At 40.9% G+C, this 17671-nt stretch overlaps 1 gene segment (V, D, J or C); it reads left to right on the top strand.

Annotated features, from left to right (window-relative positions):
- Positions 1 to 3509: 3509 nt before the first annotated feature.
- LOC129675719 (immunoglobulin heavy variable 2-5-like) lies at positions 3510 to 3981 on the top strand (the record flags this gene model as incomplete). The annotated part of the segment is given in 2 exon segments: positions 3510 to 3555; positions 3637 to 3981. Coding segments are annotated over 2 exon segments (391 nt in total), but the record flags the coding sequence as incomplete, so codon positions are not given.
- Between the last annotated feature and the right edge of the window lie 13690 nt (positions 3982 to 17671).

Raw genomic sequence — 17671 nt, 5'->3', positions numbered from 1 at the left:
GCTCCTGATCTGGCTGCATTCTGTTGTCAATCCATTCTTACTTCATTTAGAAGTTTCCTGGTCATTCTGTCTCCGGTTTTATTTGACAGTAAAGACCCAAGCCTCCCCATAGTAATGTGAGTACATTGTTCATGGATCAGCACTGAGCACTGAACAGTCTCCACAGATTTGGGGCTGATGAGGTTTTTCAGTGTTGCTCTTTCAAAAGGCAATTTATGAACCAGGCATTTTAGGAGGCCGACACAGGTGGATCTCTGTGAGCTCAAGGCCAGCCAGGTCTAAAAAGTAAGTCCAGGACAGCCAAGACTACAGAGAGAAACCCTGTCTCAGAAAGTGAACAAACCCAACCAAAACCAAACCAAAAGGCAATTTATGGAGCAGAGATGCTGAGTGTGTGTGTGTGTGTGTGTGTGTGTGTGGACAAATGAGAGGGTGGGGGTGCTGTGTATGTGTCACAGGTTCCTGACCAGAAATCACTTTGTGAGAAATTATCAGTGTGAGGGTATCTGGTGAAGTCCTGTGGATACTTGGGGCAGCCTGGGGCTCCCTAAGACTTTCTTGTGTAGATTTTGGACTCATTTTTCATGATTGCTGGATGATATGGTTCTGTCAGAGTCCAGGGAAAGTGCTGGAGTGGTTGGTTCTCATATGGTATAATGCAAAATCTGCTTAGAACTTCAAATAGACATATCCACGACACATTACAATACAGATGTTAAATATACAAAATAAAGATTTAATCATAAAAGAAGCATGGGGAAAAATCCCGACAACTCACATACAAAGACAGAAACACCAGAAACACCCCAGACTTTTCATCAGAAAATATGTTGAGGTCTAGATCCATTTGAACTTGAGATTTTTGCAGGGAGATAAATAGGGATCTATTTACATTGTACTACACGTAGACATCCAGGTAGACCAGCACCATTTGTTGAAGATGCTTTCATTTTCCATTGTATAGTTTTGGCTCCTTTGTAAAAAATCAAGTGTCTGTAAGTGTGTGAGTTTACGGTAGAATTATGGGGGTCACTTTTGTACATTATCATATCATCTGTGTCTGTTGCATGCCTTTTGATCACAGTGTTGCCAGGACACTGGGAAAGAGGAAGTCCACAGTCCTAATGAGACTGGGCTGGATGTGCTCCTGCAGGTTTGTGTGTGTGTGTTGGTTCTCTCCTTCTCTGAGGGGCAGGGCAGGGGGTAGAGGAGGATGAGAGAGGGACAGTGGGGAGGGACCTAGAGGAGAGAAGGGAGGAGGCTACAATTGAGATGCAAATTGAATAACTAAGTTAAAAAATATGAAGCCTGGAAGGACGTGAAATGGGCTGTTTCAGTCTCTGAATGTAAATAACTGTGAACCAAGAATGCTACAGCCTGCACAGCTATCTTTCAGTATTAATGGAAAAATTAAGTTATTTCAGGATAAATGCAAATTAGAGCAATTCATGACTACCAAGTCAGCACTGAAGAAATCTTTTAGCAGAATGCTTTATAGGAAGGAAGACGAAAGGTAGACTAACCTCAGATAAGCAATCCAGACAAGAGGAAGAAACAAACAAGTCCAACACAGCAGACATCAAACCCTCAAAACTAATATGGAATCAAGAAAAGAAATAACAAATATTCTAGGAAAGCAGAACACCACCCACAAATATAGTAACCTGTACATAGGAAATATCAAACCTTGTACTAATCTTAAATGTAAACGGCCTGGTGCATCACCAAAAAGATACAACAAATGGACTAGATTAAAAAAAGACAAAAGAACCAACTATATCCTGTTTTCAGGAAACACACTTAACTATTAAACATACTAAAAAACTTACTATCATAGAATAAAAACAAACTGTCAAACAATTAGAAAACATAAAATGTTGGTGTAGTTATCCTCATATCAGTCATAGTAAACATGCAACTAAAATTATTTAGAAGAGATTAAAAGGGGCAACTTCATATTAGTAAGATGAACAATTCATCAAGGAGATACGATGATTAGAAACTTTCATGCACAAATTTTGAGCCCCTAATTTCACAAAACATTAAAACACAAAAATCCACATTAGTCCTTACACAATGATAATTTGGGACTTCAAAATTCCACTCTCAGATTTAGATAGGGCTTTCTAACTAAAAACAGTTAAAGAAAATTCAGAGCTAAAATGTACTATGGGTGAACTGGACTAACTGAATAGACTGATAGAGAAGATTAGACCCAACAGGTGTAATATCACAGATACAAATTAACACTCAACGATGGAAAAGAGAGTGAGAAAATTCCTCATTTCCTATCAGAAAATGAAGAATGGTGTGTCCACAGTCCTTATAATCCTATTATCCCTCTAAGGCTCACAGGATACTGTGAAGTGTAAGAGCTGGGAGACGGGGAGAAGGGCTATAAATACTAAGCCTTGGTTGTGAGAAAGCTGAAGCAATCATAAATTCAACAGCAGCTACAGATGCTTACACTGGACCTGAACAGGACCAGGCCTATCATTAGGCAGTCTTGGACTGTGGAGGGCTCATGGTGCCCTACCCCCTCCCTGAGGAACTTATGAATTCTGATAGATGCTGGGTAAACAGGCTCTTATCTTCAGATGTATACTCACTGGTAGGCCCCTCCATCAGATAGTCTTCCTAAGTTCTAAAACATAAGAAGTAACATGAACGATGTAGAATACATTGTAATTTAGCATCTCTGAAGCAGGGAAGAAAACACCCAGGTCAGTGTGTGACTTCCTGAAATCTCTGGCCACTGTGTCCTTCTCCAGGATGCTCAGCATCTGAGAGAACTGAGCAAACAAACCTTGTGTCTCTGCCCACAGCTTACAATCTCTGATGCTGTTTTTTAAGGAATCACAAAAGAGGGAAGTATGAAAAGGATGGCACTGACTATTTATTAAACAAAAATCTGGAAAACATGAGGCAGGGATTGACAGAAAAGTAAAGTCAATGAAACCTCACTCTCATCCATGACATTACAGAGTTCATAAGTGCCAGGCTGCAGATGGCACGTTCTCTTACAATATAAAAGAAGTGTGCAATCTCCAGACCTATTTTTGTGAAAGAAAATATATCCTGACGGGACTCACACAGGAGCCATCTCTGGCCCCAGGCACAGAGCATCATGAAGGCAGGAGAAAAGCAATGCTCTGAGCTCTTCATGAGTCCTCCATGTGAAATCATTGGTTGATGATCCCTGGATGAGTGGACAGGGTCAGGACCCTTCCTGTTCCAGTGAGGGTCTCTCTCAGTCCTGCTCCTACACAGCACTCACCACAAGTGTTTATTCTGAGGACTCTGGTCTCCAGTAGCCACTCTCTATGGGAGCAGAGGTGAGCTCCCTGAGGGCTCCTGTGCTTCCCATCACAGACAGGCTCCTTCTGGTCCTGAAACTTAAGTCCACCCTCAGGGCCAGCACCTGCTGAGGAATGCAAATCTCCCCTGGCTCCACCCATCCCTGGGTTGAAAAGCCAAAGCTGGGCCTGGGTGCTCAGTGGTGTGCAGCCATGGCCAGGCTTGCTTCCTCCTTGCTGCTGCTGCTTGTCCCTGCATGTGAGTGCCAAGGCCACCCATAGGATGGACCTTCCTATCCTCACCCTGGTCCAACCTCATCTTCTGTTTCTTTCTTCACAGATGTCCTGTCCCAGGTCACCTTGAAGGAGTCTGGCCCTGGGCTCTTGCAGCCCTCTGAGACCCTCAGTCTGACCTGCACTTGCTCTGGGTTTTCACTGAGCACTTATGGTTTAGGTGTGGGCTGGATCCGTCAGCCTCCAGGGAAGGGTCTGGAGTGGCAGGCACTCATTTATTGGGATGATGATACAAGGTACAACCCGTCCCTGAAGAGCTGGCTCACCATCTCCAAGGACAGCTCCAACAACCGGGTGTTCCTCAAGCTCGCCAGTGTGGACACTGCAGACTCTGCCACATACTACTGTGCTCGGAGAACACACTGTCACAGCCTCCGTTTGCAGCTGTACAGTATTTCAGGCTGGTCCTCAGCTCTGTGTCTCTTCCTACAATGCAGGAGGTGTGGAGCGGGCACACATTTCCTGCTAGCCTCTGGGATTTCCTTTTCACTCTGAGCTTCACAACCTTGGATTTCTGCTTACAACTGAGGACCTTTTAAATTTTTCACAAATAAGCACCATTTATGTTTACTTTTATAAAGATGAAAGGTGTCTGTTACCTAAACCAGGGGGTTCAGTGCTATGTATATATCAGCCTTTATTCTCAAATCCCCACAGCACCGTATTCTAAATTATTTAATGACCATTTATATTAAACAACTGAATTAGGAGAAGAACGGTGTTACTCGATAAGCATTCTCACACTGAGTCAGTGGACAAAGGGAGCCAGGGAAACTCCCACATATCTCAGGAGATTTCCAAGGCCATTGGTTGATCTCCCCAAATGATGGTGACACCCTATTGCACACTTACATATCTCACTTAATGTGGAGAGGGTCAAGTGGTGCCTAAATTGTGGTTTTCCTCCTACTGATTAGCAGTCATAATACTGGTTGGTACTTTGCTAGGTTCAGAGGAGAAATTTAATAACCAACCTAGCTACAAACGCTGTCACCTATAATGATGACTTGTAAGATATTCTGGTGCAATTGTGCCAGAAAGATTGTGGGAGTGATTAACTATTCTCTGATTGGATTTATGGTCCACTCCATGACATGGAACCCTGAACCTGCTAAGGTGTCTTAGAACCTGAGACTGCATAGCCATGGCTCTGGGGGGAAACCCAATTTTTCTGATAGAGGAACATAGCAATAAAATGATTCAATGACATACCCACAAATACAATACATCAGTGCCTCTCACAGCCATTATTAGAAAGGCTTCTTGCAGTGTGTTGTACCTAACATAGAGAACCACAAGAGGACAGAGGACATGTAAAGAGTGAGATATTGGAGCAACCCTACATGGGTTGTCTTCATCAAACCTTCCCCTTCAGGACTCAGGGACTTGTGCAGAAGAGGAGTAAGAAAGACTCATAAATGACTTCAAAGAAACAGGCTCCACTAGACACAACAGCACTGGTGCACATATGAACTCATATTTAATGTGGAAGCAAACACAGAACATGCACAGGTTCAAGCCAAATGGGGCCTCAGTGCTAAAAGTGGTGAGTGGACATGGGCTCTTACCTCTACCGAGATGCTATCTGCAAGTGACACCACTTGCCAAGGAAAAATTAGTTTTCTTCAGTGGATTCACCCTGGCTATATTATCCACATTTTAGGGTAGTCCCCATACCCAGGACCAGCAGAAAACTAACACAATGGTATCTGAAGATTTTTTGTTTCATATAACTCTCATATAACAATCATTTCCTTTTATTCATAATAGCCAGAACCTGGAAACATCCCAGATGTCCCTCAAGGGAGGAATGGATACAGAAGTTGTGGTACATTTACACAATGGAATACTAGTCAGCAATTAAAAACAAGGAAATCACAAAATTTGTAGGCAAATGTGGGATCTAGACACACACTGTATATACTCACTTACAAGTGGATATTAGACCTATAAGATAGGATAAACATACTAAAATCTGTAAACCTAAAGAAGCTAAACAAGAAGGAGAACCCGGGTAAGATGAACAATCTTCACTTAGAAAGACAAATGGAATGGATATTGGAAGTAGGAGAAAACAAGAAACAGGACAGGAGCCTACCACAGAGGGCCTCTGAATGACTCTACTTAGTCCTGTACCAAAGCAGATGCCGAGACTCATAACCAAACCTTGGGCAGAATGCAGGGAATCATATGAATGAAGGGGGAGTTAGTAAGACCTGGAGAGGACAGGAGCTCCACAAGGACCAACTATATCTGGGCACAGGGTTCTTTTCTGAGACTGATTCTCCAACCAAGGACCATGTATGGATATAACCTAGAACCCCTGCTCAGATAGAGTCCATGGCAGCTCAGTATCCAAGTGGGTATCCTAGTAAGGGGAATAGGGAAGCTCTCTGACATGAACTCAGTGGTTGGCTCTTTTACCGCCCTCCCCCATGAGAGAGGAGCAGCCTTCCTAGGCCACAGAAGAGGGCAGTGAGCCAGTCTTGATGAGACCTGATAAGCTAGGGTTAGATGAAAGTAAAAGACCTCCACTATCAGTGGACTTAGAAAGGGGTGGGGAAGAAATGAGGGAGGGAGTGGAAGGAATTGAGGAAGGGGGCTACAGCTGGGATACAAAGTAATAAACTGTAATTAATATAAAAATAAAAAAATAATTACAAAAATCAATTATTTCCTGGTTTTGTGAGTAATATTAAAGTGGTATAAAAGCAAGCCTTGTCTGCAAAAGCTCCAGGATGAAGCAGGGAATGCATTCCTTCAGACAGACTTAAGACTCTGGCTTCACTGTCTTGCTGCTCATCACAGAAATATCCTTCCTGTCTTGTCTCTAACGGGTTTAGGACTGGATATTGAAGTAGTGCTATTCCTAATTTTCTGAGAAAGCACCAGATTGATTTCCAAAGTAGTTGTACAAGTTTGCATTCCCACCAGCAATGGAGGAGGGTTCCCCTTTCTCAACATCCTCTCTAGGATGTGTTGACACTTCTCGATCTTGGCCATCCTATGGTGTATGATGGAATCTCAAAATGGTTTTGATTTGTGTTTTTTGGTCACTTTTTGGAGCTCCTGTCTCCTCCTGGTCCTCCTAGCCCCCTCTTTTTCCATAAGACTTCGCACACTCTCCCCACAGTTGAGAATTTCTTTAAGTGTTTCTCCACAATTCGATATTCTGTTCAGAATCTCTGTTTAGCTCTGTACCCCATTATTAATTGGGTTATTTAATTGTTGCATGTCTAATTTCTTGAGTTATTTATATATTGTGGTTATTAGCCCTCTGTCGAATGTAAGGTTGATGAAGATCTTTTCCCAGTCTGTAAGCTCTCATTTTGTTCTGCTGACAGTGTCCTTTGCTTTACAGAAGTTTTTTACTTTCATGAGGTTCCACTTAGTAATTGTTGGTCTTAGAACCTGTGTTGTTGGTGTTCTCTTTAGGAAGTTGTCTCCTGTGCCAAGGAGTTGTCTTCTCCACGCTTTCTTCTAATATATTTACTGTATACGATTTTATGTTAAGGTCTCTGATCCACTTGGACCTTAATTTTGTTTAGGTTGATAGACATGGGTCTATTTGCATTGTTACATCTGGACATCCAGCTAGACCAGCGCTATTAGTTGAAGATGCTATCTTTTTCCATTGTATGATTTTGGCATCTTTGGAAAATCAGGTGTCTGAAGGTGTGTGGCTGCATTTTAGTGTATTTGATTCGATTCCATTGATCCACCATTCTGTTTCTGTGCTAGTACCATGCAGGTTGTATTACTGTTGTTCTTTAGTTCAGCTTAAAATCAGGGCTGGAGAAACCTCCAGAAGATCTTTTGTTTTAGAGGATTGTTTTAGCTATTCTGGGCTTTTGTTTGTGTGTTTGTTTTTCTGTATGAAGTTGAGAATTTTTCTTTCAAGGTCTGCAAAGAATTGTGTTAATGTTTTTATGGGAATTGCACTGAATCTGTAGATTTCTTTTGGTAAGATGGCCATTTTTCCTATGTTAATCCTACCAAACCATGAACATAGGACATCTTTCCATTCTCTGATAACTTCTTCAGTTTCTTTCTTCAAAGACTTGAAGTTTTTTCATACAAGACTTTCAGTTGCTTTGTAAGAATTACACCAACATATCGTTTTTGTGTCTATTGTAAAAGGTTTTGTTTCCCTATTTTCTCTCAGCCCATTTGTCTTCTGTATACAGAAGGGCTAATGATTTTTTTTAGTTAATTTTGTATCCAGTCACTTTACTGAAGGTGTTTATTAGCTGTAGGAGTTCCCTGGTAGAATTTTTGGGGTCACTCTTGTATATTATCTTATCATCTGCAAATAGTGATACTTTGACTTCTTTTCTGATTTGAATCTCCTTAATCTCCTTTAGTTGACTTACTGGTCTACCTAGGACTTCAAGTACTATGTTGAAGAGATATGGAGTGAGGGAACATACTTGCCTTGTCCCTGATTTCAGTAGAATTGATTTAAGTTTCTTTCCATTTAGTTTGATGTTGGCTATAAGGTTGCTGTATATTGCTTTTACTATGGTTAGTTAAGTGCCTTGTATCTCTGAACACTCTGGGACATTAAACATGAATTGGTGTTGCATTTTATCAAATGTGTTTTTGGCATCTGTTGAGATGATCCTGTGTTGTTGTTGTTTTTTCTTGTTGTTGTTTGCTTGCTTTCTTTTACTTTGTTTATATGAGGAATTACAATGATGGATTTTGTTTTGTGACATGTAAACATGATTTTGCTAAAATTCCAAGTTGCAGATATTAGTGTATGTTGCTGAACTTGGTCTTTCCCAGGTGGAATTAGTTGAATTCTGAGAACTTTAGGGGTATAATATGACAGGTGATAGGAAGAAGGTGTAGCTGCTCAGAGGAAGTTGGCTTGCTGCTGCTTCATCCTGATGCTGTATTTGCTGTTTGCTGATTTTCTGGTTACCTGAACTTCTGGAATTTTGGATGACTGATATTGGAAACTGCCCCAAAAGAATCCTATGACTCTAGCCAGCAGGAAGTAGCACAGAAAACTGCTCCCAATCCTAACTAACTTCCTTTTCCTCCTACCCAGTGCTGGGGGTTTGGAAGGGAGATAGAAGCATTTAATAAGTCTAAATAAAATAGGTTTGTTAAAAATCAAGGTCAACACCTTGATAGAACAGCACCTGCATGCCTTGGATGAAGCCTACTTGGTCATACTGGATAATATCTTTGATGTTTTCCTGGATTTCAATTGCTAGTATTTTACTGAGTATATTTGTGTCAAAGTTCATAAGGGAAATTTCTCTAAAAATCGCTTTCTTTGTTGGGTCTTTGTAAGGTTTATGTATCAAGGTGACTGTGGCTTATAGAATGAGTTTGGTAATGTTCTGTCTGTTTCTATTTTATGGATTAGTTTTAAGGGTATTGGTATTAGCTCTTCTTTAAAGGTCTGATATAATTCTTCACTGAGCTTTTTTCTTTGGAAAATGTAGATTTTTTTATTAATTACACGTTATTCACTTTGTATCCCCCCTGTAGCTTCCTACCCCCTCACCTGCTAATACCTTTCTTCCCCCTCTCCATGCATGCCCCTCCCAAAGTCCACTGATAGGGGAGGTCTTCTTTTCCTTTCTTTTGTTCCTAGTCTATTAGGTCTCATCAGGAGTGTCTGCATTGTCTTCCTCTGTGTTCTGGTAAGGCGACTCACCCCTCAGGGCGAGGTGATAAAAGAGCAGGACAATCAGTTCATGTCAGAGGCAGTCCCTGTTCCCATTATTATGGAACCCACTTGGACACTGAACTGCCATGGGCTACATCTGTGCAGGGGTTTTAGGTTATCTCCATGTATAGTACTTGGTTGGAGTATCAGTCTCAGGAAAGACTGCTCAAATTTTTTGGTTCTGTTGCTCTCCTTGTGGAGCTCCTGTCCTCTCCAGATCTTACTGTTTCCCACCTCTTTCATAAGATTCCCTGCACTCTGCCCAAAGGTTATCCATAAATCTCAGCATCTGCTTTGATAGTCTGCAGGGCAGATCCCTTCAGAGGTGCTCTGTGGCAAGTTCCTAACTTTTTTCCTGTTTCTTCTTCTTCTGATGTCCATCCTCTTTGCCTTTCAGGATGAGGATTGAGCATTTTAGCCAGAGTCCTCCCTCTTGATTAGTTTCTTTAGGTGTACAGATTTTAGTAGGTTTATCCTATATTATATGTCTATATGAATGGTTATATATGCTGTGTGTCTTTGTGCTTCTGGAACAGCTCACTCAGGATGATCCTTTCTAGGTCCCACCATTAACCTGCAAATTTCATGATTTTCTTATTTTTCATTGCAGAGTAATACTCCGTTGTGTAGATGTACCACAATTTCTGTATCCAAGCTTCATTTGAGGGGCATCTGGGTTGTTTCCAGCTTCTGACTATTACAAATTAAGCTGCTACAAACATGGTTGAACAAATGTCCTTATTGTGTACTTGAGCCTGTTTTGTACATATGCCTAAGAGTGGTATAGCTGAATCCTGAGGAAGCGCTATTCCTAGTTGTCTGAGAAAGCGCCAGGTTGCTTTCCAGAGTGGTTGTACAAGTTTGCATTCCCACCAGCAGTGGAGGAGGGTTCCAATTTCTCCACAACCTCTCCAGCATATGTTGTCACTTGAGTTTTTGATTTTCTCCATTCTGATGGGCGTAAGGGGAAATCTCAGGGTCGATTTATTTGCATTTTCCTGATGGCTAATGACTTTGAGCAAGTGTTTCTCTGCCATTTGATATTCCTCTATTGAGAATTCTCTGTTTAGATCTGTTCCCGATTTTTTAAAATTTTTTTTAATAATTACACTTTATTCACTTTGTATCTCCCCTGTGGTTTCCTCCCTCCTCCCTTCCCAATCCCTCCCTTCCTCTACCCTCTGCATGCATGCCCCTCCCGAAGTCCACTGATAGGGGAAGTTGTCTTTTCTTTCCTTCTAATCCTAGTCATTAGGTCTCATCAGGAGTCGCTGCATTGTCTTCTTCTGTGGCCTGCTAATGCTGCTTCCCCCTAAGGGGGAGGTAATTAAAGATCAGGGGAATCAGTTCATATCAGACACAGGCCCTGTTCCTATTACAATGGAACCCACTTGGATACTGAAATGCCATGGGCTACATCTGTGCAGGGTTCTTAGGTTCTCTCAATGCATAGTCCTTGGTTTGAGTATCAGTCTCAGGAAAGACCCCTGTGCTCAGATTTTTTGGTTTTGTTGCTCTCCTTGTGGAGTTCCTGTCCTCCTCAGATCTTAATGTTTCCCACTACTTTCATAAGATTTCCTGCACTCTGCCCAAAGGTTACCCATAAGTCTCAGCATCTGCTTTGATAGTCTGCAGGCCAGAGCCTTTCAGAGGTCCTCTGTGTCATCCTCCTGACTTGTTCCCTCTTTTCTTCTTCTTCTGATGTCCAGCCTCTTTGCCTTTCTAGATAGGAATTGAGCATTTTAGCAAGAGTCCTCCCTCTTGATTTGTTTCTTTAGGTGTACAGATTTTAGTAGGTTTATCCTATATTATATGTCTATATGAGTGAGTATATACCGTGTGCATCTTTCTGCTCCTGGGATAGCTCACTCAGGATGATCTTTTCCAGATCCCACCATTTACCTTCAAATTTCATGATTTCCTTGTTTTTTATTGCTGAGTAATATTCCATTGTGTACATATACCACAATTTGTGCATCCTTTCCTCCACTGAGGGGCATCTGGGCTGTTTCCAGCTTCTGGCTATTACAAATGAGGCTGCTAAAAACATGGTTGAGCAGATGTTCTTATTGTGTACTTGAGACTCCTTTGGGTATATGCCTAGGAGTGGTAAAGCTAGATCTTGAGAAAGCTCTATTCCTAGTTGTCTGAGAAAGTGCCAGATTGATTTCCAGAATGGTTGTACAAGTTTACATTCCCACCAGCAGTGGAGGAGGGTTCCCCTGTCTCTGCCACCTCTCCAGCATGTGTTGTCAATTGAGTTAGTGATCTTAGACATTCTGATGGGTGTAAGGTGAAACCTTAGGGTAGTTTTAATTTGTAGTTCCCTCATGGCTAATGAGGTTGAGCATTTCTTTAAGTGTTTCTCTGCCATTCGATATTCCTCTATTGACAATTGTCTGTTTAGCTCTGTTCCCCATTTTTAATTGGATTACTTGATTTGTTGCTGTTTAACTTCTTTAGTTTTTTTTATATCTACTGGATATCAGTCCTCTGTCAGATATAGGGTTGGTGAAGATCCTTTCCCAGTCTGTAGGCTGTCGTTCTGATGATAGTGTCCTTTGCTTTATAGAAGCTTATCAGTTTCATGAAGTCCCATTTATTGATTGTTGCTCTTAGAGCCTGTGCTGCTGGTGTTCTGTTCAGGAAGTTGTCTCCTGTGCCAATGAGATCAAGACTCTTCCACACTTTTTCTTCTAAGTGGTTTAGTGTGTCTGGTTTTATGTTGAGGTCTTTGATCCACTTAGACTTTAGTTTTTTGCAGGGTGATAAGTATGGTTCTATTTACATTTTTCCATATGTAGACATCCATTTAGACCAGCACCATTTGTTGAAGATGCTGCCTTTTTTTCCCATTGAATCGTTTTGGCATCTTTGTCAAAAATCAGGTGTCCATAAGTTTGTGGATTTATGTCAGGGTCTTCTATTCGATTCCATTGATCCATCAGTCTGTTTCTATGCCAGTATCATGCAGTTTTTAGTATTGGTGCTCTATAGTACAGCTTGAGATCAGGGATGGAGATACTCCCTGAAGATCTTTTACTGTAGAGAATAGTTTTAGCAATTCTGGGTTTCTTGTTGTTCTATATAATGGTGAGAATTTTTCTTTCAAGTTCTGTAAAGAATTGTGTTGGTAATTTGATGGGAATTGCATTGAATCTGTAGATTGCTTTTGGTAACATGGCCATTTTTATTGTAGTAATCCTGCCAAGCCATGAGCATGGAAGATCTTTCCATCTTCTGATATCTTCTTCTAATTCTTTCTTCAGAGACTGGAAATTTTTTTCATACAAGTCTTTGACTTGCTTGGTTAGGTTCACACCAAGGTATTTTATGTCCTTTGTGGCTATTGTGAAGGGTGTTGTTTCCCTAATTTCTTTCTCGGCCCTTTTGTGGCCGAGATGTGGGAACAGCCCCAGACACTGCTCCAAAGCTCAAATGGTCTAACTAGGGAGACAAGACAAACCTCTGGGCGAGCTGGTTCTCCAATGTGGCTGACACTGCAAACACAGTGTCTGAGCATAGTCTCTGAGAAGCTGCAGCTCATTAACCTCAAAGCAAGAAAGCCAGTGGCAGTGCAGCTGTCTCTGGGACTCCTCTGCTGAAACAAGATCCCCTGGGGTCATGAGGAGCCCAGTTAGTCCACAGGATCATACACCTAAGGAGAGCCACCCACCATATGCACCAAACTGCGGAGTGGTCTTCCTTAAACACCCAGCTTCCTGCCCAGGGCTCTTCCCTCACACTTCCTTAGCACAGGACACCACTGGGCACCAGAGACTACCACCCATTGCCAGAGACAACCATTTGGCTAAAGGCCACAATAAAAACACAATCAACAAAAGCCAAAGTATTCAATATGGCATCTCCAGAACCCAGTTACCCAAAAGAAAGTGGCTCTAGTCACCCTAACACAACTGATACATAAGAAAATGACTTTAAATGCATGCTTATGAAGAGGATAATAGGGGAAATGAATAACAGCTATAAAGGAAAACAGGAGGATGCAATCAAACATATCAAGGCCATTAGGGAGGCCTGTAGAGAGCAAATTAACAAACCACTCCAATAATCGAGGAAAATGCAAACAATCAGGTGAAAGAAATCAGTAAAATGGTACAAAATCTGAAGACAGAAATGAGAACAATAAACAAACCCCCAAATGAGACAATCCTGGAGAAGAAAACAGGAACTACAGGGGGAAGTATCACCAACATAATATAAGAGATGGAGAAAAGAATTTCAGGTGTATACAATGGAAGAAAGTGATGCATCCATCAAAGAAAAAGTTAAATCTAAAAATTTCCAAACATAAAATACCCAAAGATATCAAGCACATCATGAAAAAAATGAAATATAAGAAAAAGAGGAACAGGGCAAAAATAAGATTGTCTTCTATAAGGCCCAGAAAATATTTTCAAAAAAAATCATAGAAGAAAATTTCCACAATTTAAAAAAAAGATACCTATAATCATAGAAGAGGCCTACACAATATCTTATAGAGTAGATCAAAAAAGAAAATACTCCTACCCTATAATAACCAAAACACTGTGTGGTCAGAACAAAGAAAAATGGTTAAAGCTGCAAGAGAAAAAGGTCAAGAAAAATATAATGGCAAACACGTCAGAGACTATGAAACATAACACAGATAATGAAAGCCAGAAGGACCTGCAGAGATGTTAGGCAGACCCCAAAAACAACAGATGACAACCCAGGTTACTATGCACAGCAAAACTCTCAATCATCATGGATGGAGAAAACAAGATATTCAACAATAAAAAAAAAATTAAACAGTACCTTTCCACAAACCCAGACCTACAGACGATACTAGAAAGAAAAATCCCATAGAAGGTTAACTATATCTAAGAAAACAAACTAAAAAAAATAAATAAATAACTTCATTACTGCAAATCTTAAGGTAGCCACACACACAAACACACTAGCATAACCAACATCAAAATAAAAGTTCTAACAGTCACTGGTCATTAATCTCTTTCAACAACAATAGACTCAACACTCCAATAAAAACACACAGACTGAAAAACGTAGTTACATAAACAGGCATCGACATTCTGCTGCATACAAGAAACAAACCTAACCCACAAAGATAGACATTACCTGAGAGTAAAGGGCTGGAAGATGGTTTTCCAAGCAAATTGATACAAGCTGGTGTAGCCATTCTAATATCTATTAAAATAGATGTTCAACCAAAATTAATCAAAAGAGATGAGGAAGGTCACTTCATACTCATCAAAAACAGTTTCCACCAAGAAGACATCTCAGTTCTGAACATCTATGCCCCAAATACAAGGGCACTAACGTTTGTAAAAGAAACATTATTAAAAATTAAACCAAACATAGATCCTCACACATTAATAGTGGAAGACTTCAACACCCACTCTCACAAAAAACAGGTCAAAGAAACAGAAACTAAACAAAGAAACAATGACACTAAACAGATGTCATGAATCAAATGGACCTAACACATCTACAGAACTTTTCACCCAAACACAAAAGAATTTACCTTTTTCTCAGCACTTCTTGTAACTTTCTTCAAAATGGACCATTTAGTTCATCACAAAGCAAGCCTTACCAGATACAAGAAGGTTGAAATAATCCCTTGTATCCTATCAGCCTAAAGCTGGACCTCAACAACAACAGAAATAGAAAAACCCTACACAAACATGGAAACTCAACAACTCTCTACTCAAGGTGAGCTGGGTCAGAGAAGAAAAAAAGAAATTAAAGACTTCCTAGAATTCAATGTAAAAGAAGGCACAACATGCCCAAACTTATGGGACACAATGAAAGCAGTACTAATAGAAAAGTTCATAGAACTAAGTGCCTTCGAAAATAATTTTTTTTGATTCTTTTTTTTTTATTAATTACACTTTATTCATTTGTATCCCCCCATAAGCCCCTCCCTCCTCCCCTGCCGATCCCACCCTCCCTCCCCTTTCTGCATGCATGCCACTCCCCAAGTCCACGGATAGGGGAGGTTCTCCTCTTCTTTCTGATCTTAGTCTATCAGTTCTCATCAAAAGTGGCTGCATTGTCCTCTACTGTGGCCTGGTAAGGCTGCTCCCCCCTCAGGGGGAAGTGATCAACGAGCAGACCAATTAGATTATGTCAGAGGCAGTCCCTCTTTCCATTACTATGTAACCCACTTGGACACTGAACTGCCATGGGCTACACCTGTGCAGGGGTTCCAGGTCATCTCCATGGATAGTCCTTGGTTGGAGTATGATTTTCTGGGAAGTTCCCTGTGTTCAAATTATCTTGTTCTGTTGCTCTCCTTGTGGAGTTCCTGTCCCCTCCAGCTCTTACTATTTCCCACTTCTTACATAGAATTCCATTCACTCTGCCTGACAGTTGGCCATCAGGCTCAGCATCTGCTTTGATAGTCTATACTGCAGAAGCTTTCAGAGGCCCTCTGTGGCAGGTTCCAAGGTTGTTTCCTGTTTTCTTCTGGCTTTCAGAGGCCCTTTGTAGCAGGTTCCAAGGTTGTTTCCTCTTTTCTATTTCTTCTGATGTCCATCCTCTTTGCCTTCACTCTAATGTTCACACTTCAAGTATTTTTTCAGTCTCCAGATAAACTATCTTTGGGGGGTAGGCGATTAAGGTCTCCTATTAATGAATTACAAAGAACAGACTCATCAATTATTTATCTGCTTTTCAATTGTCTCAAAATCATCTTATTTGTGTAGAGAGGTTTTTGGCTAGACACATGGATAAGCCATTAAAGGCCAGGCTCACAACCAAAGCTTCAAAAGTAGTCCAGAATGTTGTACTAGAAGCAATAATTTCCCTGTTTCAAATCCCTTCCATTTCTACATTGCAATCTGTGGAAACGTTGTGATAGATTGCTCTCCCTCAGTATGTGTAATATCACGTCAGTTATGTAGGGAACATAGTTCTTAAACTGGAAAACCTATGCCAGCAGTGATGTCATTGTTTGTGTAAATCCTTCACTATGCAACATGATTGCTAGTAATCATTTAGGTTTTTCTTCTAATGTAGTAATTATGTTAAATTACTTTAAAACATACCAGTGGTGAGCAAGAATTGTGAACATTGTGACATAAATAATTGTAGCTGATATCCACAGCTAATTGCACCTTGTCACTGTATCAAAGAACTCTAAACAGCCATTTTCCCCCAGAAAATGGTTCATGTTCTCCAAAATTATTCAACAGAGGGAGACTCTACAGAGCTTGTTTGTATTGTATTGCTTTCTCTAAGAATCAACAGTAGGAGCCCATGTCAGCAATGCTAGGAAGAGCCTCCATGCAAACAAAAGCATCTGCATTGTGCAGCATATAGTGTGGGTATGAGATGAGATTGACTTCCTCAATCCCTCTTTGTAACAAGCCTCGGACATATGTGGTAGTCAAAGCACTTTACAGACAGAAATGTAAAACCGAGTCCTATGAGACACTTGTAACTTTGCCATCCAGGACAAGCCTGTATGGGAGTAAAACGGCTTGGACTCCTGTTCATGCTGTTTCCATCAAAACAAATGCATCTACATATGCATATGCAGCATAATATCAGGGCGAAGATGGTGCCTTCAAGTCGCATGTATTCACGTGCAGGGACACAGACACACATGTGCCGTATACAGTGGTCCTGGCTGCACTAACTCCTTCTAGCTGGTAGTGGGTTATTCAGCTCCACAGCTGTCACTCACTAAACTTATAGCAAATACATCCAAGTCTCTGAAAATCATTAATCTGACCCTCCATGAATATGAGACCTCTGAGCTTGGGGAAGCTAGATCCAAAGAGAGAAGAGACTTCCCTGAGGAACTTTGGGATTTTTCATGTAGAAAGATTCACAGCAAAGGGATCACCCCATTTCTTTTAAGTCTTTACACATGAACATGCAATCCCCCCATGATACAAATGCTGAATAGCAAACAGAATGAATCACAATCTACATTTTCAAAAACTGTGCTTTGTTCATAAATGTAAAAATATTTTCTGTTGGTAGAAACTGATCTGTGAGTACCACATTTGTTCCTCTTCTTGGTGTTGTGAGTTTTCTGTCCCAAGCACAGCTGCAGAAGTGGGGGAAATTGCCTTGTAGATCCTGTCCATCTCTTGTTCTGTCTCTGGTAACTCACTTCTTCATCAGTGGTCCCTGCTATAGCTAGATTTAACATCCTCTAGAGAGAGGATGGTGGTTCATGGAGACAATATTTGGGGCACAGTTTGGTATCCTTCCTAGAAGGAGCACAGTTCACTATGCATCCTAGAAATGTCTTCTCAGCATCACCAGGTACATTACAAAGAGAAAAAAGTGTGTGGTCTGTGTTTGAGAACTTTCACATTTGAGTTCCCAGAACGAGCAGGGGCACTGTAGATCCACCATTTCTCTAAGAAGGGCAGCTGAA

Source organism: Psammomys obesus, unplaced genomic scaffold, assembly GCF_907164565.1.
Source record: "Psammomys obesus unplaced genomic scaffold, mPsaObe1.curated_primary_1811, whole genome shotgun sequence".
NCBI lineage: Eukaryota > Metazoa > Chordata > Mammalia > Rodentia > Muridae > Psammomys > Psammomys obesus.
Note: the sequence above shows the minus strand (reverse complement) of the source record. Positions and strands in the feature narration are given on the sequence as shown.